At 37.2% G+C, this 27,912-nt stretch overlaps 2 protein-coding genes and 1 long non-coding RNA gene across 5 annotated transcripts in view; all 3 read right to left on the bottom strand.

Moving 5' to 3' along the window:
- Positions 1-27,912, bottom strand: part of LOC115783986 (serine/threonine-protein kinase pim-1-like) — a 1,015,907-nt gene that overhangs the window by 727,021 nt on the left and 260,974 nt on the right. The window lies entirely within an intron of this gene.
- The window catches only part of LOC115783992 (Ig heavy chain Mem5-like), a 194,250-nt gene that overhangs the window by 3,397 nt on the left and 162,941 nt on the right, over positions 1-27,912 (bottom strand). Inside the window, exon 4 of the mRNA XM_030735028.1 lies at positions 1,662-1,716. Coding sequence (XP_030590888.1) covers positions 1,662-1,716 — 55 coding nt within the window. The remainder of the gene's footprint in view (positions 1-1,661; positions 1,717-27,912) is intronic.
- LOC115784024 (uncharacterized) lies at positions 9,456-11,532 on the bottom strand. The gene is made up of 3 exons (XR_004020269.1): positions 11,252-11,532; positions 10,299-10,382; positions 9,456-9,558 (listed from the first exon to the last, which is right to left on the bottom strand). It is a non-coding gene; the product is annotated as an uncharacterized LOC115784024 (long non-coding RNA).

Below are 27,912 nucleotides of genomic sequence, written 5' to 3'. Positions count from 1 at the left end.
ATTATTTCAAATGCGTAACATGGACAAAAACCATTAGTAACTTAAAAAAATGAGTAAAGGATGGTGTGATGTAAACATCATTTCACAGTGTTGACGGTTGAGATTAAATGGCATTATTACCTGATCAAATGGTGATCATTGTCCCCTTTGCCCAATAGTCAGAAGCACCGTAGAACATTATTAAATCAACTTAATTCTTAATTTAAAAAAGGCTAATTTACTAATGATATGCAGAAAGTCTATTTTAACATTTATCAGTCCCACTAGATTCTAAAAGTCTATCAATTCACTGAAAATACACAAACCCTTAATACCTATTTTGACAATATCATGTTTGGGAATATTCTTACAGTAAATGTAAATAAACACAAATGAGTGTCTTATCTCACATCTCACAAAAACTAATAACTAAAACATTCATTTCAGACATAATTAAATTCAGCATGAAACAAATATTTCTTGATAGAATCATGTTCAACATTACTGTATTATGTTCAGTCTTTGCTGGACTAGAACAAATCTGTTGATATAATTACTTACATTAATAAACTTCTCCCTATGGTTGTACCCATGTGAAAATAATGACATTATATTGTAGTGGAGGGATGAGAATTTTCTCTCTTTAGTTAAAAATATAACAATTCATACCTGAGGTGACGGTGACCATCGTGCCTTTCCCCCAGTAGTCAAAACCGTAGTCACAGTCTAACAAGTTATTCACCACTTCATACAAAAACCTTTCCACCTTATAATAATCTACTATCTCATATATTCTCCTTATTGTTTGCAAATAGAAAATCAGAAGATTAAACAAAACCTGATTTCACCACCAACATTTAAACTAAGACTGCAAATTATAACACATTTATTTTGCAGTATTCTAGAAATGAACGCACTGAATTTTCTCACAACCACAATATTTCTTTAAAATATCACAGTTTTAAAATCCAAATTTTAACATTAAACAGAAAGAATTAGATCATCTTACCTGATGTGACTGTAACCGTTGTACCTTTTCCCCAGTAGTCGAAAGCCCAGTTATCACAGTTAACAGAGTCTTTTTGCACCTCTCACAAAAACTAACTTCTGTGATACGCTGTTAGTTTTGAATCATTCTAAGCTTAATATTTAGTTATATAATTATGTTCCAATATAATCAAAGAGAAAGAACCACAAGGGTTAGGTTTTAGCAAATTCTTTGTCATATTACATATAATTAAATGGGAAAATAAGAATTTAGCTTTTAAAATAAATATAAAAATTCATACTTGAAGCGACAGTGACCACTGTTCCGTTTCCACAGTAGTCAAAGTCGCAGTAACAGGATAAAGAATTATTCACCACTCAATATAAAAATCTGTTTCTATTTATGGCTACATCTGTTTATGATAAAATAGAGATTCAGACTCAAGCAATTTTGAGAGTCTCGAGGTGACTGTCTGTAGTGATTTCATGCTACATAAATAAACTTGAATTGAATTGAATTTATTGAATTCAATAAAACCTCATTTTTAACCAGTTTAAACTGAGTACAGATTGTCAACTTGTAGAAATATAGAAATTAATATGTGGCATTATCTCAAAACAATAATAATCGTAAAAAAAAAACAGTTTTTGAATTTAAATCTTAACATTAAGAAGAAGAAATTCGATCGTCTTACCTGATGTGACAGTGACCATTGTGCCTTTCCCCCAGTAGTCAAAAGCGTTGTCACAGTTTAAAATTTCAACATATCCGACATACAAAAACGGCCACCTCAGAGTCGAACATATCTAAATAAAATCTGACATTTTTAACATGAACATTATTACATCGGAAAGCTCCTCTTACCTGATGTGACAGTGACCATTGTTCCTTTTCCCCAGTAGTCAAAGCATCGTCACAGTGTGAGAAATCAACACATCCAACATACAAAAACAAGCACCCTAAAAACTCGGCTGGAGCCACTGAGGTCCAAATAAATAAATAAATAAATAAAACTATATGAAGACAAAGGGTTTTTTTAAGTTTTTACCTGTTGTGACAGTGACCGTGGTTCCTTTCCCCCAGTAATCAAAGTGTCACAGTGACAAATTTCAGTTGCATGTTAGTGCAAAAAATATTTTGCTGGCCTCTTGTGTCATTTAATACATGATTGGACCTGACTGATACACTGTTACCCATCATTTACACAGCTGTTTTACTTTTCCTTGCAGATCACATTAGGTGCAAAATCTATCCAAGATTTAATTTAATATTATTAATAAGCAGTTAAATATAGGATAGATGTAACTCAAAAAATATGACACTATTACTTACCAGAAGTTACTGAGACTTGTGTTCCTTTCCCCCAGTAGTCAAAGTAGCCATAGCCATAGCCATAGCTGTCACAGTGATCTGTTAGAGTCTACTTCTAATACAAATACTTAATTTAAACCAAGGAAGTGTATAGGTTTTGTTGACAAAGCAATTCCCTCTGTACCATTTATTATTAGTTTCCCTTGAGACATTCATTTCCTTTGGAGTGGTTTATATAAAAATAGATATCTTACCAACAGTTTTTAGTCACTTCCTCTTTAATAGAGACTTTTGTCAACTCCAACTTTAATAGCAAACAACCTGTAGAAGTTACTTTTTCAAACAGGAAATCCATTGCTTTTAAATTTTTATATCTTCCTTCTCATAATGAAGTTGCACACTATTACAAGTGTCACAAATATACTAATGACACTTTTTGCCTTGTGGAATTATTAATTTTTTTTTTCTTTAATTGGTGGCTGAAAGGACAAGAGGCACTTCACAGTGAAATACTGTGGGCCTGGGTAGTAAGACATGTAGGTGTCAGTCAGCTGTAAAGAGCTTTACCTTGAATGGAGCCCACCTGAACAATTCACACCATAACACTGCATGGTTGCAAGGTCAGTCAAGGAGGAGAATGATGCTGATACTAAAGGTCTCAAGCAGGAATGACTAGCTTTTAGTTTGTGTTAATATCTTAAAATGGTTAGGGTTGCAGTTAGCTGAAATCAGTTGTGGTAATGTGTTAACTTCAACGCATCTTTTTCCTTATGTTTCTCAGGATTCCACCCTTGCAGTTTCTTCACTGATTTTGGCCTTTAGACCAGAGGGAAATGAAACAATAACTTGTCAGAGTAGAGGGAGGAATCATATTTTTGGTATTGTTTACATACATAAAAGGCAGTACCTTTTGTCTGAAACCACCCATTTTTCTTGTGAACAAAAGTGTTGGAACAGATAAACTTAAAAAAGTTTATTTTATTTGCAATAATGCATCAAACCTGTGACCCACTGACATCACTAAACATCTTCATTGGTGATGATTTTTCAGGTTTTCATTGTAGCCTCATTGGTGTTTATTTTTTATTTATTTTTATTTGTATTTTTTGGGGGGGCTCTTTCTGCTTGCTGCATGGGTGCAGAGAGACTGCACCTATTCTCAGCCCCCCCCCCCCCCCCCCCCCCCCCCCCCCCACACACACACCACACACACACACACACACACGCACAGAAGGTACCTTCCATCGGCTGGAGTTACAACAGTTTCTATTTATCAGTGTTCATTTAAGCTCGCCTAGAAATTAAGCCGGACAGACATATTATCAAGAAGGTGGAGGGAGTGAATACAGCTGAGTGAGGCTCTGTGGGATCATAGATCACAGATCATAAAATTACTCGAGACTCATTTATTCAAACTTCCTGGATGGCAATAATTCATTTTTGTAACTAATCAGCAGCTTGTCTGAGAAACTGATATGTTTGTAGCCATCATGATAAATAACTGAAATTCAAAACAAGGCTGACCTGCACCTTAGAGTCTTAAAAGAGACCATCTAAATATCTTGTAGGATACATTTTAGGGGTCTCCATATTCCTTTTTGACTGCAAATTAAAACCCAATTAAAACCACAGTTACCAACAAATCACAGGGTTGTGTTGGAAATTTATTGTTACCAGCATATATACTTTCCCCCTCTGGTAGTAGTGGGTTCTTGCCACTATACATATATTCCATTCACTGCCTGTATCTTTCTGCCCTTAACAGCCCCTATACTCTCTATACTTTCTTTCGCCTCTTTTAACTTTCTCCCCTTATGTTCTCTGTACTATTTCTCCTCTCTTTGAACTCTCTCCCCTTATACTGGTTGTACCTTTGACCCCTTACGCTGTTTGTACTTTCTCTCTCTATAGGTGTCCTTATCAGCGTCATATGCTGTTTACACCCCTTTCCCCCATCATTAGCAGTAATTATTTTTCATTTGTGTAAAAATGGATTTAAAAAAAAAAAAAATGGATTTTCCTTATTTGTTAGCAGTGATTTATTCACATGTGGTAAAGTGTGGTTTCAGAATGGGTCTTAACTATTAATCACTATTTACATTTATTATTATATGGGGCTATACTTACTTGTATTACTCATTACTTATATTGTTTTAGTGTTATTAGTTTTATTACATGTGCACATACCATTCGTACAGTTTATATTATTTTCACATAAGTGCCTGGCGTTGTTAGTTGTTATTTGAAGTACCAGGCGCCATTTTTATGGCATGTGCCGATAGGACACACACACACACCAGTCTGTTGAGTGTTTTATGCTTTTGGGGCACTGAGGTGAGGATAGGACCTATGTGTGTGTCTGGAGCCTTTGAAGAGTTCCCACTTAAGCACTGTTTTACTTGACATTTGTACCCTATTGTCATATATCAGTTTTACGGCAGGTGCACTTCCAAAAAAGGGAGTTCTGTGGGCCCCTTACAGCTGAAAAGGGGGGAAGGAATAAAAATCTGGCTAAGTGGGGGACTGGTGATCTTATCTTAATTGATGTTTGAGTACAAAAGGTCATCATTGGTGACCTCTGTTTGAACTGTTGTGACCTGAGCGCTAGACCTGTGAGGTCCAGCCTTAATCATGTGTCCTAAAGTGGGTGAAGAGTGCCCAAAAGTTGATGGGGTGAGGATCAAATATCAAAGGGTGACAACTTATCAGTGGCGGCTGGTGCTAAAAAAACTGAGGGGGGCGCACACAAACAAACAAATGAAAAACAAACAAAACAAATCTTAAAAAATAGCACTATATGAACATGAATTTTGCCCTCCTTTCCTTCTGCCCTGCAAATTTCTCAATTACATTCTTGTTAAAGTCACTCATCTCTGTGACTAGTCTTTTCTCCATTGACAACATGGCCAATGCATTCAGCCTGTCCTGAGTCATTGAGTTTCTCAGAAAAGTCTTGATTCTTTTCAGAGTTGAAAAGCACCTTTCAGCTTCTGCTGTGGTCATGGGTGTGGTGATGAGGATCTTCAAGAGCGTGACAGTTTCTGAAAAGACTTCTTCCAGATTGTTTTCCATAAACAGCTGGAGTAGGCCCACAGCACCACAACAGGCTTTGAACTCTTCCTTGCTGTAGATGAGAGTAAGCTCTGTCTTCAGCTTACCTCGATTGAGCACTGGATAGGCTTTTAAGGTGTTGCTCAGTGCATCTTCAGGAAATGCTGTGTTGTATTGTTCAAATCTGTCCCCCTGCAGGAGTGTGGCACTAACAAGGTGGTTTGTGAAAGAAAAGCGCTCCCTGGTGTGTCCCAGTATGATATCACAGACCTTGAGAGAAGGACAAACATGAAGATTATGATTTTATAATCACATTTTTCATTCTAAATATGAAATGTTATTTTGTCCTTTCTGTTAAGTCATAGAAAGAAGGAACACATTTTATTTATAAACTTACTGATTTTAATAACATTTGCTGCCATTTTTTAAGGCTGTGTTATGAAATGTGTTACAGCATTTTTGTGGGACAAGATTATACAAAATTCAGTAACCAAATGTTTTATTCCCCATTACCCATAAACTTCAGTACAACTTAAATAATAAAATATCTTGCTGACAAACATTACATCAACATACCTACACAGCATAGACACAACTAAAGGTATTTCTAACTACAACGCACATCTTCCTAATATATTAAATAACACTACTATAAACCAGTGTAACAGTGATTTTCCGACACTTCTTCACTGGCTGACTACTACCTACACTGCTTTGTCCAACCATGGAGTGGAGAGAATTTCTGCCAAAGAGAAATACTTACAATATTATAATAATGAAGAAGAAGAAGAAGAAAAAGAAAAATCAGCTATTTAAACAATTACCTGATCTTTTGAATGTCCTGCTGGAACTGTTGGATGCTCTCCTGGATACAGACTGAATCTATGACCTTCTTCTGGAGTTTGGCATAGAGAAGGTCCACATGAGGCATGATATGGTGGAAAAGTTGCAGAAAGAACTTAAAATCCTGATCCTCCAGTAGCATGGCAAATGCTCCAGCCTCTCTGACGGTAATGGGGTCAAACTCACCAGAGTCTTGTATGCTTTGGAAACAGCGGATGAGGTCCTCTCTGTGCTCAAACACAGTATTGATGGCACGGCTGTGAAAGTTCCATGTGACATTGCTGGATGCTGGTAGTCTGTGGGCCACAACTTTATCAAGAACGCTTGTGCGCTTGGATGATCTGGAAAAAAAGCTGGAAAATCCACTAAGAAAAAAAAAATTAGACCAAAGTTAGAAAAAAAAATTCTAACTTTGGTTATGTGAGAAGTAGCCTGTTGCATTATTAGATTGAGCTGATGAGCATAGCAGTGGATGTACACTCAAAAAAATAACTTTGGATTAACATAAAAAAATCATGGAAAAGATTTCCACATGATTACTTTACTTTATTTCAGCATTATGTAATTCTGTTGCTCCAATTTAAAGCACCTGTGTTGGTTCAACTTAATTTATTAAGGTTGATTCAACCTATTTACTATAGTTGGGCCCAATTTAATTTAATAGAGCCAGCCCAACTAATTTGTAATGTTTTGGACCAACTAAATGAATTTACTTGTTTCAGATGAATTCAAATTTAGTTGAATTCAACTTATTTTACAGTGGTATAACTACACTACTTAATTAAGTTGATCCAATTCATGGAAATTAAGTTAGCCTAACAAATTTGCTTTATGCTGAAAGAAAGCAATTTAATCTTGTGGAAATACTTTCCATGATTGAATTACGTTACCTTAAAGAATAGTTTTTTAGTGTTAATAAATTAAGTGTTTTAACAGTACTGGTTGAAAGGGTGGAAAGAATACACAACAAATTAGAAAAAATACAATAGAATTGTATTTCCAAAAATGTAATGCATTTACTTTTACATGGGCAGTGCAGATGCTTGCTGACTACTAAACAAGGAATAAACTCTCTTGCCTCTCTTAGCACATAGACAAGACCCAGCAACATCTCTACAGCAAAAGATACACTGTCCAAGTTACTCATCACTTCCACTCCCAACATCCATGGGGTCATCACCAGGCTCTGCACCTTCTGCTTGAAGGACAAAGATTTCAAACGCAGTCTCTGCTATGGCCGTTTGAGCACCTTCATTGACATCCTGCAAAAAAGAATAAAGATTTCTTAAATTGATTTGCACTGCATTCATATTTACAGTACACAATCTTTACAGTATGTAAAACAGCTTTCACTACCCTAATCCATATTCATAACAAAACACATGTAATCAAATAACCAATTAACATAAAAATTTGACTGAGTCATGGTGAAATACTTCCAACAACTAAGCTCCACCATAGGCCTGTCTGTGGTAATCGTGAGTCCAGCGTTAGATTTTCCAATTTGGAAAAGGTATATTGTCTCATTACAGGAAAAACTAGGAGCTAAAGTAGGGTATGTGTGTTTGTTATTGTCAGAAAGACAAGGACAGAGGGTGAATCCCAAACAGGCCCAGTATTTCATGGCCAGTCACCCTCAATTTGCAAGTTTGCTTGGAGGGTCTGCCACATTGCCTGTCATTCCAAACCAGTCATACTTATGGGCGAGTACAAAGCCCTCCATAGCAACTCTGTATACAAACCAAACATTTTCCATGTGCAGAACCTGTCTTGTTCCCATGATGGAGTAAATGCCATGACAATGCATGCACACAAAAAAGACCCACCTCCGCTTTTAAGGTCACATGACTTACAGTACAAACCAAATTATGCTATCTAGTTGTGGTATGGCAAGGGACTCTTGGGGGTCCAGGCAATGCCAAAGCATATAAACGGACACAGTATGAAGGCTGTATGTACACAAAACACAGCGACAGCGGAGGATTTCAGGTTTCCAAAACTCTCCAAAAATCGGCGACATCACTGAGAAAAGTCGCTACATTGGTCGCGAGGTGCTTTTTGGTTAAAAAAAAAAAAGTCACCAGCGGGGTCTGAAAAGCCACTGAATCTAGTGACAAATTCGCTAAGTTGGCAACACTGCCATGCTGTCGCTTCCTGCATTATTTATGGGTGAAGCGGTGAGGGAGAAAGGCGAGGCAGTGTGAAGTTTTTCAGAGACAAACAAGTATGACTGTAACATGACTATATCGATATAAATGATATTGTCTCATCTTATATCGCATATAAAAATATATATCGAGATTTCTTAAAAACTCGATATATCACCCAGCCCTAGTAAAGACGTCCCACAAGTCAGTGCTTATACCTTCCCCCTTCTTCAAGTGACCCTCAACGACAGCAAGTGATTCAATTTAGAGTAACAATGGGTTGTAAATGTCTAGTAGGTAAGGGTGGTTTGTGATTGTGCCAAAGTATGGTGCATGTTTTTAAATGTCTGGTCAAATTTTTGTTATTTTTAAATGTGCATTATAAATAAATTGGAAACTGGAAATTTAACCAAGAGAAAGAAGAAAAAGAAGAGTTTTAATGACCTTCTCTTAACATAATTTTAAATCTAATAGGAATACACAGGAAGCCCAATTAACTCCAACTCTGATCATCCCTATCATAAACGCATAGGTAAATTAACATACCAGGTATTCCTTCCCCAGCTTCTCTGGGTCTTCATTCAGGTACATGCAGAGACCTTTGAGGATGTATTCTCTTCTGACTTCAATAGTTTCATTCTTAATATGCAGATCAGAAAAAGAAGAAAGCAGTGAAAACACAATTTCAACAATCCAGCAGTGTAGGTTCACACACTTGGAAACTTAACTAAATTCAAAGGAAGTCATAATATAAAAGTGATCAGTGGCTAACATTTTATACAGCTTAGATTGTTTGATCAGGGATAGTCTGTTTAAAAGATCTTTAAGAATCTATTACTTAACTGTTTTTACTACTTTGTGTTTTCCTTTCATCACGCCATGATTAAAATGAATTATTTTAACATTTTATTTTACCACCTAGTTGAAGATGTCATCTAAGAAATATTTATGCCTGAAATATGTGAAAAGTAGACCACTCCAAAACAGTTTACATCCTTCTAGTTTAACAACGGATGTGGTGCTCAAAGTCATTTCTACAATAGACAAGTTTTCAGTAATGTCACTTTTACACTGGTATCATACCTGGGTTATGGGTGCCAGGATGGTCTTGATTTTTCTCCCTTGAACTGCTCTTTTCTTGGCATACGCCTTCATTAGGTTTGCAGATTGAACATCAAGCCTGGAGAAGAATGTTGACTGCAAATGGATTGTTGTGATTCTCTCGAACTCTGCACTCACCTACAAAAAAAACCAAAACAGTAGACAAAACTTAGTTTGGCACTGTACCGTCACCTTTGGTAAACGTTTGAGATAGCAGTTCTGTTTAAGAAATGTAAATGCATAATAAATGTATTTATCTATACATGAACTTTCTTTGTCAGAAGGCCAACTAAAGCTACATTCACAGTGCAGGCCTTAATGCTCAATTCTGATTTTTTTGTGAAATCCAATGTTGTTCAGACTGACATGAAAGATCAGATACAGGTCACATAAGGGCAAAAAAAAAAAGAAAAAAGATTTGGGTCACTTCAGGCTGCAGTGTGAATGTAGCCTTAGGCTACAGTTGCTGGCCTTCAGTAAATCCACATCAGTATGAGTAACTTCTCGGAGTCTGCCAATATGTATTGTGACACATTGCATGCAGTGGGGCTTGTTCTTTTATGCATTCATCCACTTGTGTCACAAACATGGAAGAGAGCTCGCCACCTTGTTGCTATCATGGGGGCCTCTCCAAATACATTCTTGCCTTCTGAGTGCAAAGGTCTTGTCCATCATTTCTGCCAACTTCTGATGATTGTTTCTCTTTTTTACTTCTGAGAGGAGCGTCACTCTCAACTCTTCCAGTGTCTCTGCTGTTTCACCGGCTGGATAGCTGGGGCAGTAATTTACTTCTGCTTTTTTTGGCTTCTTCACATGCAGGTTTAGCTTTATAAGCACTCCAACATTAGAATCAGTCACTTCAGATCTGGTAAACTTACTATTAACCACTGAAATCAAAAACTTGATGGCCGATGACCCCCTTCACTGGTACTCATGCAGATGAACAACAGACAAGTGATGTTCTGAAAGAGATCAGATAAATTTTCAACCATTAAAATATTTAATTCATCCTGAGCAGAGGTGCATCTATACATGTATTCAAACTTTTGGTATAGGACTCTGGAATGCAACATGATAATAACAACTGGAAATATAGGGCACGTTAGGGGTGGTAGGGAAGGTTGTACATAAATCACTGGGGAAAATACCAAATGAGGTTTGCTGAAGACAGTTCGATCCACCTCTCTGGCTGCAGTGCGTGCTCCCAACACAGGGGGAACAGATTTTCACACGGGAACAGAATTTCGCACAAGACCAACACTGAACGATGGCTGCTAACGGTGGCTTCAGCTGACGTAAAGAAAAAATAACAGCTGACCTCTGCACAGCGAGCACAACACACGCATGCACGCTCACAGCACAGAGCTGTGGAGGCGTGGAAAAACTTGTACGCGATGATCCACTCGTGTTAAAGGGTCGTTTTGTCCAAATGATGGAAATCCGTCGCTCCCTCTCCATTCATTTCCTATGGAACTTGTGTGAAGCCACGGTGGCCTCATCACACAAGTTCTATAGGAAAAAATGAATGGAGCGCGAGCGACATCGCTCCAGGAGCTGCAGAGTTAAAACGAAGCATTGTTTGTGCCTAAAATTAACCTATTTAATCCACACAACATAAAATAATGTGCCACATACAAGCATGGAACAGGCAAAACATTGGCGCAAATGGTAGAGAAGCACGAATAATTGCCAGCTAACTATCGTCACTTTAGCTAACAAACATGTTACGCGACCAAATATTACGGAAAATGATTAAAAGTCTGCTGATGATTTGATTCACATATTATCATTTGCATTTAGACGGACGAGAAAAAAAAAGACTGAATCTTACCTTTTATGATGCACGCCAGCCAACTTCCTTCTTCGCTTGATAACTGCCATTCGAAATTTCCCGGGCACACCAAATGGTATGTCATCTCGCGTGATCTCGCGTGATCTCCCGTGATCTCGCTGCTCCGTCTTCGGCGCAAGATCATTCTGACTCCATTGAATCATGTTATCTCAACATGACTGAATTTCATGAACGTTAGGTTGTTAAATTTCATGCTTATCTGACATGATTTTATCACGTTTGCCTTTGAAACATGAAATTATTTTGTTAAAAGAACATGTTACTATTTTTTTAATGTAATGACAACCTAAATTCCTTTTTTTGAGTGTAGTGGGCATTTGGGTACACATCTTGTATCTTCTTCTGAACACCTGCAGTGGCACCTCGCATCACGCTGGCTCCATCATATGCCTGACAGATTAGCTTAGCCTTTTGATCCTCAGGAAGAATAGTTGCAAGATGTTCTTTTAGGGCTGTAGCAATGGAATCAGCTGTAGCCGACTGCAGAGGGATAAACTCAAAAAACCTTTCCTGCACAGTGTTTTTGGCATCGATATAGCGTAGTACAAGCACAAGCTGGCACTGCGTAGCAACATCCACAGTCTCGTCTGCCTGGATTGAAAGAAAAATCACTGCTCTGTGCTTCTTTGATTATATGCTCCTTCAGAACAGAAAACATACAGTCCAGTAGCTCATTCTGCACAGTTTTCGAAGTTCCCTTAAACACAGTAGCATTCTCAAGGTGCTCTTTTAGTACTCCATCAAGAGAAGCAACAAAATCAACCAACCCACGAAAGATCCCGGGATTTTCAGAGCTCTTACTTTCGTCATGACCACGCAAGGCCAGCTCAAAGGCTCCACAAAACTTAACACAGTCTATTGTTCTAGAAAGGATGTGCCGATTTTTTGTCACCTCTTCATTGTGCCTTCTAACAGCAATCCTGTAGCCTTCATCTAGCTGTTGAGCAATGCTAAGTTTCCCCCAAAAACTTAGCTTCATTGCATTGTCTAGGTGGCTGCGGCTGTTTTCGTGCCGTTTGCATTTTTCTGAAAGATGTTTTAAGTCTCTTACCCCAGTTGTTGTCCACATTGCCTCCGTGCCAGAACTTTGAAATAGCAAACACGGAAAGCAGTAAAAGGCATTGCTTACATCACATCCAGCTAGCCAACTCCGCTTGTCATAAGAAGAGCTGGAAAAAGCCCGCGTGTAGGATCGTCCACGATCACTTGCCTGCTGCTGAATTTGTAAATTGGGACGATCCGGTCCAAGCTCCTTTATCCTGTTTTTTTCTTCAAGTGAACGCTTTGTAAAAGCATTTTTTTGTAAAGACAAAACAGAATTTTCTCTCATTTTGAAACTACTCCACTTTGCAAACGTAAACGTGAATCAACCTAACGAACTGCAGCTGCGCTAATGAGTCGAATCGGGGATTGTCCAATCACACAATGTTTTAAAAAAAATTAGCCAGTACTGACACTCTACCAGTAATGACACAACAGAATGGGTGTGTCCGGGACGCAGAGCGCTGCGCCCTGTGGAAAACCTTAAATAACCAATTAAAAGTCAGCCTCAGATCACCTGCTTGCCAAAAGTTGATGCGCCTACATACACTCTCATTAGAACGGCGCCCTGCACATAGGATAGGAAGTGTGCACAATGTGAGCAATTAAATAGAATTATGTATTTACTATTTTAATAAATTCTAACATGTCTATTGGACACACAGTATGAATAAATACATTTCTAAGTATTTTGCAGTTCAGAAATCATTTATTATCTAAACAATTTAAAGGGGGCGGCGCCCAAGCGCCCCCTACTGGCCAGCCGCCACTGCGACTTATGCATATTAATTTGGGGTGGAGGAAAGTCCGGCGGACAGGGTATAATTGCCCTGTTTTTTGCCGTTGGAGCAGCTTTTTTCTTTGTCTGCGCTGCTTCTCTTTTTGCTGGACTAACTGCTTAAGACTGTACACTCCTGGGAGGCGCTTGCTTGCTTTCTTGCTTTTTGCTTTCCTGCCTTTTGTAACACTTTTGTGGAAATAAAACTTTGAAACAAACCCTGTTCGATTCCTGTGGATTATTTCGATTTTTGTGGAATATTTCAAAAAAGTGGATTTAACTGGGAAATTTTCCAGCCGGAGTCGGGGCCACCCTGAGGATAAAAAGGTAAAAAAGGGGAACCCGAACCATGACCGACAGTTAAGCTGGTTCCGATGCAGGCTGTTTATTAGACATCTTAGTAGCACACAAATAGCTAAAAAGACACAGACAGTAGCATAGGTGAAGACTGAGTTACACACACAGAGTAACAGAAAAGAAGAAAGAACCTGTTGATCATGCCCCAGCTTTCTCATCACACCCTCAGACCAAGGAGAGCCTGTGCAGGTATTAAGTATGAGTCCAAATAAAATTGAACTGTCCAAATGATCCATGGCGATGAGCAAGCTCTGTTGCAAAAAGTTCCTAGTACTTAGAAATATACAAACACAAAAAACAGAGGACAAAAAGTAAAAGCAAGAAGCCCTCCCGGGAGGTTGTGCCTTAGTAGTTGCTGGAAAAACGGGCAACATGGACAAAGACTGTGGCTACATCTTCTCTTCTCTTCTTTCTCCTCTTCTAACCATGGTATTTATACTCTTTCCCTTTCTTTGTCTAAGATTTGTGCTCAGTCTGCACTTTGTAAGCATACATTAGAAACTGTCATTAATTCTACTGACATTATCTGAAAAGGCACAAACATTCCGGAACATCTTTAATACATCAACAAGACAGTAAGAAAAATTCATCACAATAATTGTCAGAAACAACCTCCTTGTGGCCATCCTATGGTACTCCTGCAGAAGGATTTACAGCTGCCCACACTTACACAGACCAGATATGAGGGAGAAAGTGGGGCCCAATTTGCCCCTAGATTTGTTGCTTAGACAGATTTACACTTTCTTGATTTGCATTTCCAAAATCTTTGGCTGTGCTACATAAGCAAGGTAGCCTATGGCTAGATCTACTGGACAGATTTATCCCTATAAAAGCTATAAATCGAAAAATGGGCAAACAGGATGACTGGTGTCCTATACATGAACTCAAAAAGGGCAGTTTTATGAGCTGAGACCCCTAAGCATGAATTTGAATGAGCAACAGGTTTAAACACTGGACTAGAGCAGAAGATGAGTATGCTTTGGGGATGATCTGAGAGGGCCTGGCCACAGCAGACTGCTAGGGAGGGGTAGCAGAGCTTCTGGTGCCTGAACACAAATAAGAGCAATTCAAACAGGCCTCAAATCTTCCTACTACTTTTAGACACACAATATGCATTTATTACAGTGTAGAAAGCAGTTTAGTTGCAAATAAGCAGAAGTAGGAATAATAACTTTAAATATCAACATTGGAATGATAAAAATATTTCCATCAATCTCTTTCATGAAAATATGTTATCATTGAAACCATAAAAAAGGAAACATGAATAAATTGCTGATGATCAATGATGATCCATCAGTACACTTTGTTTCTGAATCTCCACTTGAACTTAACCAATTCCATAAGACTGTCTGAAGGACTTCTGATAGATAGATAGATAGATAGATAGATAGATAGATAGATAGATAGATAGATAGATAGATAGATAGATAGATAGATAGATAGATAGATAGATAGAGTGCAAAACTTTAAATATACAACAGTGATGAAAACAAAATAAATAAAATATATAAATGTAGGTAAAGAAGAGCAATAGTAAGACTGGCATTGTGCATTAATAATTTGCATGAATAAATAATATGTGCACTAGGAGATATAATACGGAAGCAAGTGTGTGTGTTCACCTGTCAGAGAAAGAAGACTTATTATACAGTTTTATAGAGAATGGAAGGAATGATGACCTGAAGTGTTCTTTATGGCAGTGAGGTTGAATCGGTAGATTGTTGAAGCTAGCTAGCAGGTGAAATCAGAGTGTGAAGTAAAGCCTCTATTGGGTCTTCTCCACCTGAGGGGAGATGTGTACGGTCCAGATGAAGTCACCCAAGATCTGAACACCAAGGAGCTTGAAACTCTGTACTTCTCGCTCTACTGCATGTAACAACAAGTAGAGAGGAAATAGAGACCTTCAAGTTCCTTGATGTTCAGATCTCGGGTGACCTCAGCCATTTATTGTCAAACAATTGTGTTTGACCTTTTTAGATAATAGTGACAACAGAAACTCTCCAAATGACCCTGATTAAAAATGTACCCTGGGCTCCTGAGAGACCCCTACAAGTTCTATCCAGTGTTTCACTGACATTCTGAGCCATGGGGAAAGAAAAAGAATTATCAAAGGATCTGGGAGAGAAGATAGTTGAACTTTATAAAGATTGAGAATTGTCAGTGCCAAAAAGCAGCATTCAAACTCTAATTAAGAAGTGGAAAATGAGGGATTCTATTGAAACCAAACCATGCTCAGGTAGACCAATAAAAAACTTCACCCATGATGGCCAGGTAAATTATTTGGAATGCAAAGAAAAAAACACAAATAACTTCAGCTGACATACAGGACTCTGAGTGTGTGGCCATTTCAAGACGCACAATAAAAGGGAACTTGAAGAAAAATGAGCTGCATGGTTGAGTTGCCATAAGAAAACTATTATTTTGCCAGTGTTATAAAGCAGCTCATGCACAATATGCCATACAGCACAGAGATAAGCTTCAGCACTTCTGGAACAAAGCTATTTGGAGTGATGAGACCAAGGACAAGGCCTATGATGAAAAGTAAACCATCCCTACTGTGAAACATGGTGGATTACTGGTGTTTTGGGGATGTGTGAGCTACACAAGCATAAGGAACTTGGTAAGAATTGATGGCAAGATGAATGCAGCATATTGTCAGAAAATGCTGGAAAATTTGCACTCATCAGCCTGGAAACTGCATGGGATGCACTTGGATGCCACAACATGACAGTAATCCACAATACAAGGCCAAGTCAATCTGTCACTGACTACAAGCAGAAAAAAAGTAGTGGTTCTGTAGGTTCTGTAGAGGCCAGTTCAGTCTCCCCTCCAATATCATTGAGCCACTTTGGGAAGATCTCAAACATTTTGCCAAGAAGAATGGGCCGCTTTCCCACCTAGGCAAAAAAAGGTGCATCATCCACTGCTACCACAAAAGACTTCAAGTTGTCATTGATATCAAACGTGGCAGGGTAGTTTCTGTCATCATTATGATTTAAAAACTATCTATCTATCTATCTATCTATCTATCTATCTATCTATCTATCTATCTATCTATCTATCTATCTATCTATCTATCTATCTATCTATCTATCTATCTATCTATCTATCTATCTATCTATCTATCTATCTATCTATCTATCTATCTATCTATCTATCTATCTATCTATCTATCATTGCTTGTTGATGATAAAAATAATTTTCAGGAAATGCTGAAGAACTAACTATATTAAAGAACTCTCAGCTTACGTATGTATTACATATATGCGTTCTATTTACAGCAGGAAGACCTTGCCTCTCTTAAGGAGGTTTTTGTAACTGTGTGAATCACTGTGGCCGCCCCATACACAGTGACACATAACAGCTCAAAAACCTATGCTACTGTGTGTGTGAGGTAAGCAATAAAAACAGATACATATATATATATGTATATATATATATATATATATATATATATATATATATATATATATATATATATATATATACACACACACACACACACATATATATATATATATATATATATATATATATATATATATATATATATATATATATATATATATATATATATATATATATATATAAATTCATTTATTCATTAATAGCAGATCACTAGAGATAAAAATACAAATATATAAATATCATAACATGCTAAAATGTACACAAAGATCATATTACAACCACTCATTCAGTGGGAGCTTTATTTGCTTCAGGTTTAGGACAGGTAGCACGGAGGAAGACAGAGATGAGTCTCACATCATATTCTGTTATGGGGTGTCATAACTACCTTAGTGACAAAGTGGCAAGCTATTACAAAAATCAGACTTTCCAGTTTCTGACTTGTAATGGAAATAATGGTATTTTCTTAGCAAATATGCAACATAAACACACACTATTTTACAAAGATTTAAGAGAGATTTTCTGTGTTTTTCATGTATTCTTTTATTTAGATCTATTTCATGGCATGGATTAAAACACTGGACATCTGCTGTTATGATAGTTTCTAGAAATTTTGACTAATTCATTTTACGTTTCAGTGGTTTCTGAAAAGTTGTGGTGTGTGGTCCCAGGGGTGCAAAAAACAGGAGAAAGTGCTTTCTAAATAAAATAAATATATAAATACCCTAAACCTCCAAACTGCCAACCTTTAACTGATAACAGAAGTTTACGGTTCATTGACTTCAAGTGTTTTTATATTAAAGGGTCTAAGTGGAAGGAAGGAGGCAGAGGACAAGTGAGTGTCAGAACCACTATCCTGCATGAAACAACAAAGATCCATGAATACATCAGGAAGATGGCTACAAAGGATCATGTGATTACTGAGCACCTCAGGCAGCAGAAACCCGAGAAAGAAGAGGAGCAAGAACAGGAAGCATCATAGAAGGACAGGTCTCTGCATGGCATGAACCACTAGTAGATAGAAGAAGTGGCTGATATAGAAAAATCCTACCAATGGCTGGACAAAGCTGGGCTGACAGACAGCACAGAGGCACTAATCATGGCAGCACAGGAACAAGCTCTAAGCACAAGATTGATAGAGGCAAGACCCTATTTATATAGTGCCAAATCAAAACAAACAGTCACCCCAAGGTGCTTTATATTGTAAGGTAAAGACCCTACAATAATTACAGAGAAAACCCAACTGTCAAAACGACCCTAAATGTTAAAGCACTTGGCAACAGTGGGAAGGAAAAACTCCCTTTTAACAGGAAGAAAACTCTGGCAGAACCAGTCATCAGCTGCAACGAGTTGGGGCTGAGGCTGACAATCCAACACATAACAGCAGGGTGCAAGATGCTAGCAGGCAGAGCATACATGGAATGCCATATCCAAATGGCTGGTATAGTATACAGGAACATCTGTGCAAAGTATGAGCTGGAAGTCCCGAGGTCAAAATGGGATACACCCCAAAGGGTTGTCGAGAATAACAGAGCTAAGATCCTGTGGGACTTCAAGATACAGACAGACAAATTTGTGATGGCTAACCAACCAAACACAGCAGTGGTGGACAAACAAAGGAAGAACGCTGTAGTGATAGACGTTCCAATACTAAGTGATGGCAATATCAACAAGAAGGAACATGAGAAGCTCAAGAAATACCAAGGGCTCAGAGAGGAGCTAGAGAGGATGTGGAAGCTGAAGGTAACAGTGGTCCCTGTGGTAGTCAGTACACTCAGGGCAGTGACCCCCCCCCCCCCCCCAAAAAAAAAAAAAACTGGGAGAATAGCTCCAGCAGATTCCAATAACAACATCTGAGATCTCTGTGTAGAAGAGCGCAGTCCTGGGAACAGCTAAGATACTGAGCAGGACCCTCAAGCTCAGGCCTCTGGTAGAGGTCCTGAGCTTGGAGGACAAACAGAAATTGACCATATGATGAGCAAGGGATAATTATAAGTTAAAAAAAAAAATATTAACTAAATAGTAAAATGTATTTGGATACTTAAGACACATGTAAAATGTATTGATTTTACAGATAACAAAATGTTAAAAATGTCAAATATTGCAAAACAAGGAAAAAATAAAATAAAAAATGAATGTGATGAATGAGCAGTTTCCTTTGTATTAAAGAGTAATGGTTATCCTCCTTATGAGCTCTCATGACTGCATTTAAAACATTTGCAGATGCTTTCAGCCAACTAGTGCCAAACGGTCATGATTGTTCATATTAGGAAAGCAATGGGTGTCATTACATTTGATGATCAAAACTTCAAATGTTTTTTGTTGCCATTAAGAATTTACCCATACTTTCATCAGCTACAATGTAATTATCTCATGTCTTTCTCAGTGACAAGAGGTTTTTGTCATAGTCTGTCTCATTGTGGCCGTAATATCCCACTGCAATGCAACCTTATACAAAAACTCCACTCTGCAAACTGGCTATCTGCAAATAGACATTAACCTGTTTAACGTACCAGATTATATCAGAATTCACGAAAGAAAAGGAAATCAGTGCCTGACTGAATTTTTGTTGTTTATATAATTAGAAGTGATACATTTTGTATATTTTCTTAAAAACAACCTCAGTCTGACAGAATACACAGAAATGAAGAGGAAAAAAATACAAGTCTGGACAAATAATACAGGTGAATTTTAAATGAAGAACAAAGCTAACAAGCATAAAACTTGTTGGGAACCCTATTATCCAAAGTCTTTAGAGGACTTCACTTCCAACATTTCTAACTGTTCTCATGAAAAGTGTTTCTTCAAAGGATTTTGTAGCTGTGGCCCTTGTTATGCACTTAAAAAAAACCCACAAATTTATGCTACAGTGTAAATGTCATACACATAAAATAATCATAATTACTGTTGGACCTAATCATTATTTTGTTATCAATTTTTGTTTGTTTTGATTTATAAATTCTCATTATTCTGTGGTAGAAATGATAATTTGCTTTTGCTTGCACTGCATGAATTTATAAGTTTTTGCATTACATTATTTATCAAATATACGTATTCTATTTTCATATTCTTTAAGAGACCCAAGGTCTCTTAAAGAGGTTTTTGTAGCTGTTTAGATCACTGTGGCCCCAATTGTACACTGTGATATATAACAGCCCCAAAACCGATCTAGCTGTATAACTGCCACCCATTATTTGAGTTAAGCAACAAAACATATTTGATATTTAAAAATTGCAAAATAAAATACAAAATGCTGTTGCATTGTAGTGACCATTATATAAATAAATAGTACCTATTTTCATGAATATACTTTTACTACTTACTTTTATCATAACAATTATGGCTAATTGGCTTATTTGCCCTGTTTCTTCTTTTTTACAGAAAGCAGGATATTTAATTTGTTTGCTGGTAGTGTTTTAATAATTATTCTATTAATTATTACTGTACCAAACAGTTCCCTATTTTTACTGTGTATTTAAAAAAAAACAATAAATATATAAATAAATAAAAAAATATATGATTAAACAAAAAAACCTTTAGACATTTGGCAAAAAATTTAAATGAACAAAATAATACAAAATAAATGAAACTACAGAAATCACTAGAAAAACTATAATAAAGACAAATATATAATAAATAATTAATTTGATTTCAAATGATCTGACTTCAAGTAAATGGGGAATTTGTCATATCAGATTCAAAACATAATTTATTTTTTATAATTAAATTAAATTATAGTAATATGTAGTTAAGGTTATTTTATTAAGACCCCATTAGCTGCACCAATGCAGCAGCTATTCTTCGTGGGGTCGCAAATTTTTACTCTTTGACAGTGCTCTATAAAACATAGACAACATATAACAAAACAAAACACATACAGTAAAAACAGCTTCTTACAACACAATTATGGCCCATATCAAGGAAAGCAGTGATAACATAACATTTACATAACATTATTAGTACAGCACACAAAACATATCTGTGGAGTTACTGAGGAAAGTAAAGCAGAATAATGACAAAATATTGAATGTAAGACTCAGAGAATGAAAGAATAAATAAATTATTTCATAATAATTTTATTTTTATTTATTTATTTTCGCTTACGCCATTCTTGAAGGTGGGTTTTGTGTTTATTTATGTGAAATCACTCCATGCCTAGATATGAAAATATTTATCTTGTTTCAAGGAAAGTCCTTTGAAGTTGTAATGGTTTCTGCAAAGTTTCAAAAGTGCAAATGTGATCCCAGGGGTGCAGAAAAAAAGGAGAAACTGCTCTCTAAATATAGAAAATATAGAAACACCAGAAAACTCCAAACCTCCAGACTTTAACTGATAACAGATGTTTACATTACTTGACTTCAGGTGTTCATAGCGGTTCTTAGAACCCTTTAGAAATGACAGAGCAACATCCTGAAAGGCTTCCTCTGTATTACACTCAGCACTCATATTCATACTTTCTAAGGTGACACATCTTTTTTAATTATTATTACTGAAAGCAGCAAAGTGACCAAACTGTAAAAGATCCATATATTTTTTTTTCAACAGCAGTTAATTTAATTTGGTCACTAACATTTAAAATAGCAACAAAATAAAAGTCTTTTTTTATTTTTCTATAAACAGTTGTGTGTTGCTCTCTGTCAGTTGTGGAAAATGTGTGCAAACCTGTTGACATCAGCTATGTTTTTTTGGCCAATGTTTCGCAGTAGTTTGCCAGTGCAGTGACATTATAAATTACATTTAGCAAGACAAAGCAAAAAAGGTGGTGCTTAAAAGAGGAAGGAGAGAAGCGAGCAGGAAGACTTTGGAGTTGATCAGTGCTTTCAGTGACTTTGCTGAGCGCGAGGCCTGAAAGATGAAGTTCTCATGGGTGAGTAGTTTGAGTTTTTGTAATGTTTTAAAACATTGTTACAACTTATATCTTGATAATATGTAGTCAAACTGTAATGTGTATGTGTGTGTGTGTGTGTGTGTGTATGTGATATATATAGAATTGAATGAGGAATTCTAAAAATATGTGTTTGCTTGGGACAGTGATCCGTCCAGTCAGTCTGTGAGGATCTGTGGTTACTGGCTTCTCCTTTTTGCTCATTTCTGTTAGTTTCACAAGACTAAATTTATTTTGGGCTTGTAGAAGATGACACGAGGCTTAATTGTATCTGTTCATTCCCCCAACCGCTGACTGAAGTTGCTGCTGTTCATTGGCATTGTTGATTATTGATATATGATATTATTTTTGCACTTACAGTAGGCATGAGTGTGTGTGTGTGTTTGTGTGTGAGGGAGAGAGAGAGAGAGAGAGAGAGAGAGAAAGTGCCAGTGTGTTTGCACTTACTTACTTACTTGCAATTTGTACAGTAAGTAAGGCCCCCAAAAAATATCTTCCCCGGGGCTATCACAGAGTTGTTATATCTGTGCTACTGACCCTGTGATTCTAAAAACCCAAAGGAAAAAATTCATTTCACATTCTCCATAACTTTTTATTGAAAAAACAAACAAACAAAACAGAACAAAAAAACAATTAGACAAAAGAGCAGGTACAGTATGACATTAATTAGTGTCCTGTCATAAAGTCTTAAAATACAAACTTTATTAAAAACATCAGTCTCCCCTGTTTGTCAAGTGGGAGTATGATTCTATAAAAAAACCCCATAAACTACTGGTTAATTTTAAATATAAATCTGATGATTGACGTTGCTAGACTGCTACATGAGATGTGCAAATATTTTTCTGTCTTTTTGCACATTTTATTATTGTATGAGGATCACATAAAGGGACCTATATTGGCATCAGTGGGTGCCACCCCCACCATCTATAATGAACCCTGATACTAAAAAACAAACTCTGTCTCCTGTGCTGGAGGAAATACATGCTGGCATCAGTGGGAAAGAATGAAGAAAAAAAAAGAAAAATCAACAAACAATATTCAGGTTTATTAAATTTCTCTTTCTTAAAATTCTTAAAATTCCTGATTATCCTGATTATCCTAATGTTTATCAATATTTCACTTAGCATTTCTTTTGTATGTTACATCCAAAGAGCCTAAAATGGCTACAGTATTTCTTGATTTTGAAAAAGTCTCAGTTATGATTGTGTTTGAATGTTTGAAATGTTTGTTTGTTTTGCTGTTATTATATTTACACAAATTCATTCCCTAAAGGACAGTTCTGAATAAAACAATTATTTGTAAATCAAACTTAAAAGTTATTGAATTACTAACAATTAATGTTATAAACACAGAAAACATTTTAATGTCAAAGCTTTTCTTTTTTAAATTTCATTATAGCTTTCTTTAATGTTTTTCCTCGGGGAAGTCAGCGGCATCAAGAAAAATAATATTTAGTGTTGTTGGCTGCTCTAATTACCACTGAGGGGTTTACTTATTTGGATTATTTTCCATTCACTTTAATACCGTGGCATAAACACAGGGCCAATAAATTCAAAACATTCTGAATTAACAAAGTGGATTCTAATGATCAGTGTCACGGTGACATCTGCAGTGTTATGTGTGCCAGCTCTTCAGACTCAGTGAGACTCTAACTGCAAACACCTGGAAGAAAAGCAGCGCGATCAGAAAAGAGTCAAACATAAAACTATAAACACAGAGGAGTGCAGATCTGTGCTGTTCACCAGGAAGGAGAGCACAAAATCCTTGTTTGGTTGGTGTCACTTTGTTGCTAAATAAAGATGGGTGGTCAGTATTGGCCTCCTAAAAGTGTTAAAATAAAAAAATCAATTAAAAATATTTAAATTGCTGTTTATTGGAGTTTTATAGTACACAGCCATGAATGTGTACATAGTTGTGTCTCTGCAAATCTACTGACCCTGTATTTGTTAAACCCAAAAGGGGGAAAAAGAATCAGAATCAGATTTCAGTGCTATCGTACTGAAATATAAACAAGTGAGTCAAACAATCAGACCAAAAACAGACAGTCTGAGAAAGAATTAATGCCCAGTGGAAGAATAGCTTAAACACCTGCTATAATAATGTCAGGTTTAAAAAAATGTTTTTTAGATAGTGACACAAACATTAATTTTCCTTCTTTTTATTATCAGTATGAACATATTTTTTAAAAATGCTCTCACCTATGAGCAGCTGCCTAACATTAAATATCAATTTAATTATTAACATTTGCTAAACACTTGAGATACTTCAGATATTCAAAATATTTTATTTTGTTTTTGTCCAGTTCCTGATATTGGATGAAGGTTAATTTCTTTTTAGGGTTTTGTATGGATGCATATCTTAGTCTTGCACATAGTCGATGCATATCTTAACTTCAATATTATTAAATTAATAAAAATGGTTAAAATCTAAAATGTCAGTGTTGATTTTGCAATTTGATTATGAGCAATAGTTGATCAAACTTTTTCTTGCATTTTCTTTTCTTATATTTTGTGGCATTAACACAGGGACGAGAACATTCAAAATAATAATTATTTTTACTGGCAAAAACCGGCTGTGATACTTTTTTGCTTTGCTAATGTATGGCACACAGTGTATGGTTAATTAATTTTGTTATTCTGATCTTCTTTGCTATCTTTGCTATACCACTATACATAATCAGATGACAACAACTTGAGTGTTCACAAACACTTAACAGACTGATACCTTGTACCTTGGAGACCTAGGAAAGCTGCAACCTTCAAGAAGTTGCACAGAGTAAGAAAGTCTTTAAGTCCCGAAGAGTCAGCTGAATGGGAGGAACAAGATCCAGGCAATCAACACCTATGCCCTGCCAGTTGTCAGATATCCTGCTGGGATAATAAGCTGGCCAAAGCAGGAGGTAGAAGCCACTGATGTCAAGATGAGAAAGCTCCTTACCATGCATGGAGGGTTTCACCCCAAATGCAGCACCCTGAGACTGTACGCTAAGCAGAAGGAAGGAGGCAGAGGACTAGTGAGTGTCAGAACTACTATCCTACATGAAATGAAGAAGATCCATGAATACATCAGGAAGATGGCCACAAAGGATCATGTGCTTAGTGAGTACCTTAGGCAGCAGAAACCCGAAAAAGAAGAGGAGGAAGAACAGGAAGCATCATAGAAGGAGAGGGCTCTGCATGGCATGAACCACCAGCAGATAGAAGAAGTGGATGATATAGAAAAATCCTACCAATGGCTCGACAAAGTTGGACTGACAGACAGCACAGAGGCACTAATCATGGCAGCACAGGAACAAGTTCTGAGCACAAGATCGATAGAGGCTGGCGTGTACCACACAAGGCAAGACCCCAGGTGCAGGCAGTGCAGACAATCCAGCACATAACAGCAGGGTGCAAGATGTTAGCATGCAGGGTACACATGGAACGCCATAACCAAGTGGCTGGCATTGTATACAGGAACATCTGTGCCAAATATGACCTGGAAGTCCTGAGGTCAAAATGGGATATGCCCACAAGGGCGGTCGAGAATAACAGAGCTAGGATCCTGTGGGACTTCCAGATACAGACTGTCAAACTTGTGATGGCTAACCAACCGGACACAGTAGTGGGCGACAAACAAAGGAAGAAAGCCATGTGATAGATAGCCTAGTGATAGACAATGCAATATCAAGCGATGGCAACATCAACAAGAAAGAACATGAGAACCTTGATTAATACCAAGGGCTCAGGGAAGAGCTAGAAAGGATGTGGAAGGTGAAGGCAACAGTGGTCTCCGTGGTAATCAGTACACTCGGGGCAGTGACCCCCCCAAACTGGGAGAATGGCTCCAGCAGATTACAATAACGACATTTGAGATCTCTGTCCAGAAGAGCGCAGTCCTGGGAACAGCTGAGATACAGAGCAGGACCCTCAAGCTCAGAGCTCTGGTAGAGGACCCGATCTTGGCGGAGAAAGACCCCCTGCAGGGCAGGCTGGGATTTTTATTCTCAAGAGTCTTTTTTTTTTTTTTTTTCCTGGTTAAATAAAATGAAAATAAAAATTTAAGTAAAAATGAACACAAAATAAGTTACATGCTTCTTGTAATACAAGAAAATCCTGTTTCTCTAACTTTTCTCTTTGCTGATGTTGGCTGGAGAAAACGACAAAATGCCTTCATTAAAGTATTTGCATAAATAATAAAGAAATAATAAGAAAACGTTTCCTTTCCCACAGAGAAAAAAGTTTACAACAGAGACTATTATATTGTGATGTTATTCATGATCATGTTTCTTATTTGTTCTGTTCTGTTGGTCATTTCTGTCATAATAATGTACATTATTGCCTGTACATTTCAATACTTACCAAATTGTCTATCAGGAAGTAACTGACCACATTCATTTCCTATATTCCCATTTATTCAGTATTTGTTCAGGTCTGTTGGTGGTTTGCTTCACTGTGGGGGCGACGCACACAGTAATAAACAGCTGTGTCCTCAGGCTGCAGATTCTGTCCTGTTATTGTCACTGTTCCAGCAGAAGTGTCTCTGCTGATGCTGAACTTGTTCTTTAAAGCATTATTTTGTATAACAGCACCTCTTCCCCACTGGTGAAAAATCCAATCCATTGGTTTTCCTTCACAGTGTCTGATCCAACCTGTTGCATAGCTGCTATCAGTCACAGAATAACCAGAGACCTGACAGGTGATGGTCAGAGACTGTCCAGGCTGCACAACCCTTGAGTCTGGCTGGATGAGATTGATACTGTACACACCTGCGGACACAGAAATCAAAATTATCTTTGAAGTTAATCAGATTATTTAACATTTCTATTATATTTTTTAGGGTGAATCCAGTGAAAGCTCCTCACAGTGTCCAGCAGCCAGCAGCAGCAGTATCAGTGTTAACATGATCATTGTTATCGAAGCTGAATGATGAACGTTTGTCTGTCCTCTCACTGACTCACAGCCTCACTCTTCCTTTTACTGAACCCTAATTTGCATATTGTTAGATAGATTTTACTTAAACAGAGGTATATATAGACTGTGTCCTCTAAAGTGAAAGTTAATTATAACTATTAGGATGACTGTGGCAGAGCTTGTTAACCTTCCCCCTTTTGTAGAATGTGTTAGTCATTTGTTGTTTGTTATTGGGGAGAAAGAATGTGTTTCTCCCCACTTACTTTTAAGCAGTGTATGCTGTCAGTTTAATGAAATGTCACAGTAAAGGAGGCTCACAGTAGAAGGATGCTCTGTTATTGCTGTATTTACTCCAGATTTTACCAAAACATTTCAGACACCAGAATAAGAAGCAGCTCCTGTGGTCTTCTTTCACTGTTTCTTCTCAACAGTGAGAGTTGAGAGAGATTTGTCATTGCATGCCCTCTAGTGTTCAACATTATTTTTCAGGACAATTCCTCTTCCAGATGGTTGTTTTATGTCCCTAAAATGTAGGATTTCTGCTATTTATAGCCAATAATTTTGATGAGGACAAATCTTTGATGGACTGTGGAGGCTGCTCTAAAGGTTGTTCATTAGAGTTTGTGGTGTCCTTACGTTAAACTCTATATATGCATATATGGTCTCTTTCCTTTAGGCCTTTATTGATTTGTGTAAAAGGGTAACCTGAATTTAACATAAAGGTTTGGCCTCAGCTCAAAAGGAATGCAGAGAGGACCCTTTGCATGCTCTCTTGCTTCCATATAAGGAATTGACCATATGTTCAGATATAGGATGTTGGTTGAAGCTGTTTTCATAGCCATATATGGAAAGTTAGGATGTGGGGGTTTGCGAATACTATATAACCTGTGTGATCCCTTTGTTGAGCTGAGTTAGGAAGATTGGGCATCCTCTCCCAGGTAGCTAGGAAAAAAAGCGCCTGTTTTGCTAAACTTTGTATATATGCATTAAGACTTTGTCAGCGAGGATTTTTTCTCCAAGAACACATCCATCCAAGACACGGCAAGTTCATTTTTGCTTTCAAAAAGCTGCCCGTGCATACAAATATTTAAAAGTATTTGTAACATTCTTCTCGCTCACTTAAAAAAAAATATTAAATGCATGTGCAAAAACTGCCTGATATACCCAGAGCACATTTTTTTTTTTTTTTTTTGATTTTTGGTGACAGCAGCTTTCATACACAGTGGGAGGGACAGGAAATGGGGGAAAGACAGGCAAACAAGTGACAGGCCAGGACTTGAAC

Source organism: Archocentrus centrarchus, chromosome 8 (assembly GCF_007364275.1).
Source record: "Archocentrus centrarchus isolate MPI-CPG fArcCen1 chromosome 8, fArcCen1, whole genome shotgun sequence".
In the NCBI taxonomy this organism is placed as follows: Eukaryota; Metazoa; Chordata; class Actinopteri; order Cichliformes; family Cichlidae; genus Archocentrus; species Archocentrus centrarchus.
The sequence above is the reverse complement of the archived record's forward strand: the minus strand, read 5'-3'. Positions and strand labels throughout refer to the sequence as shown.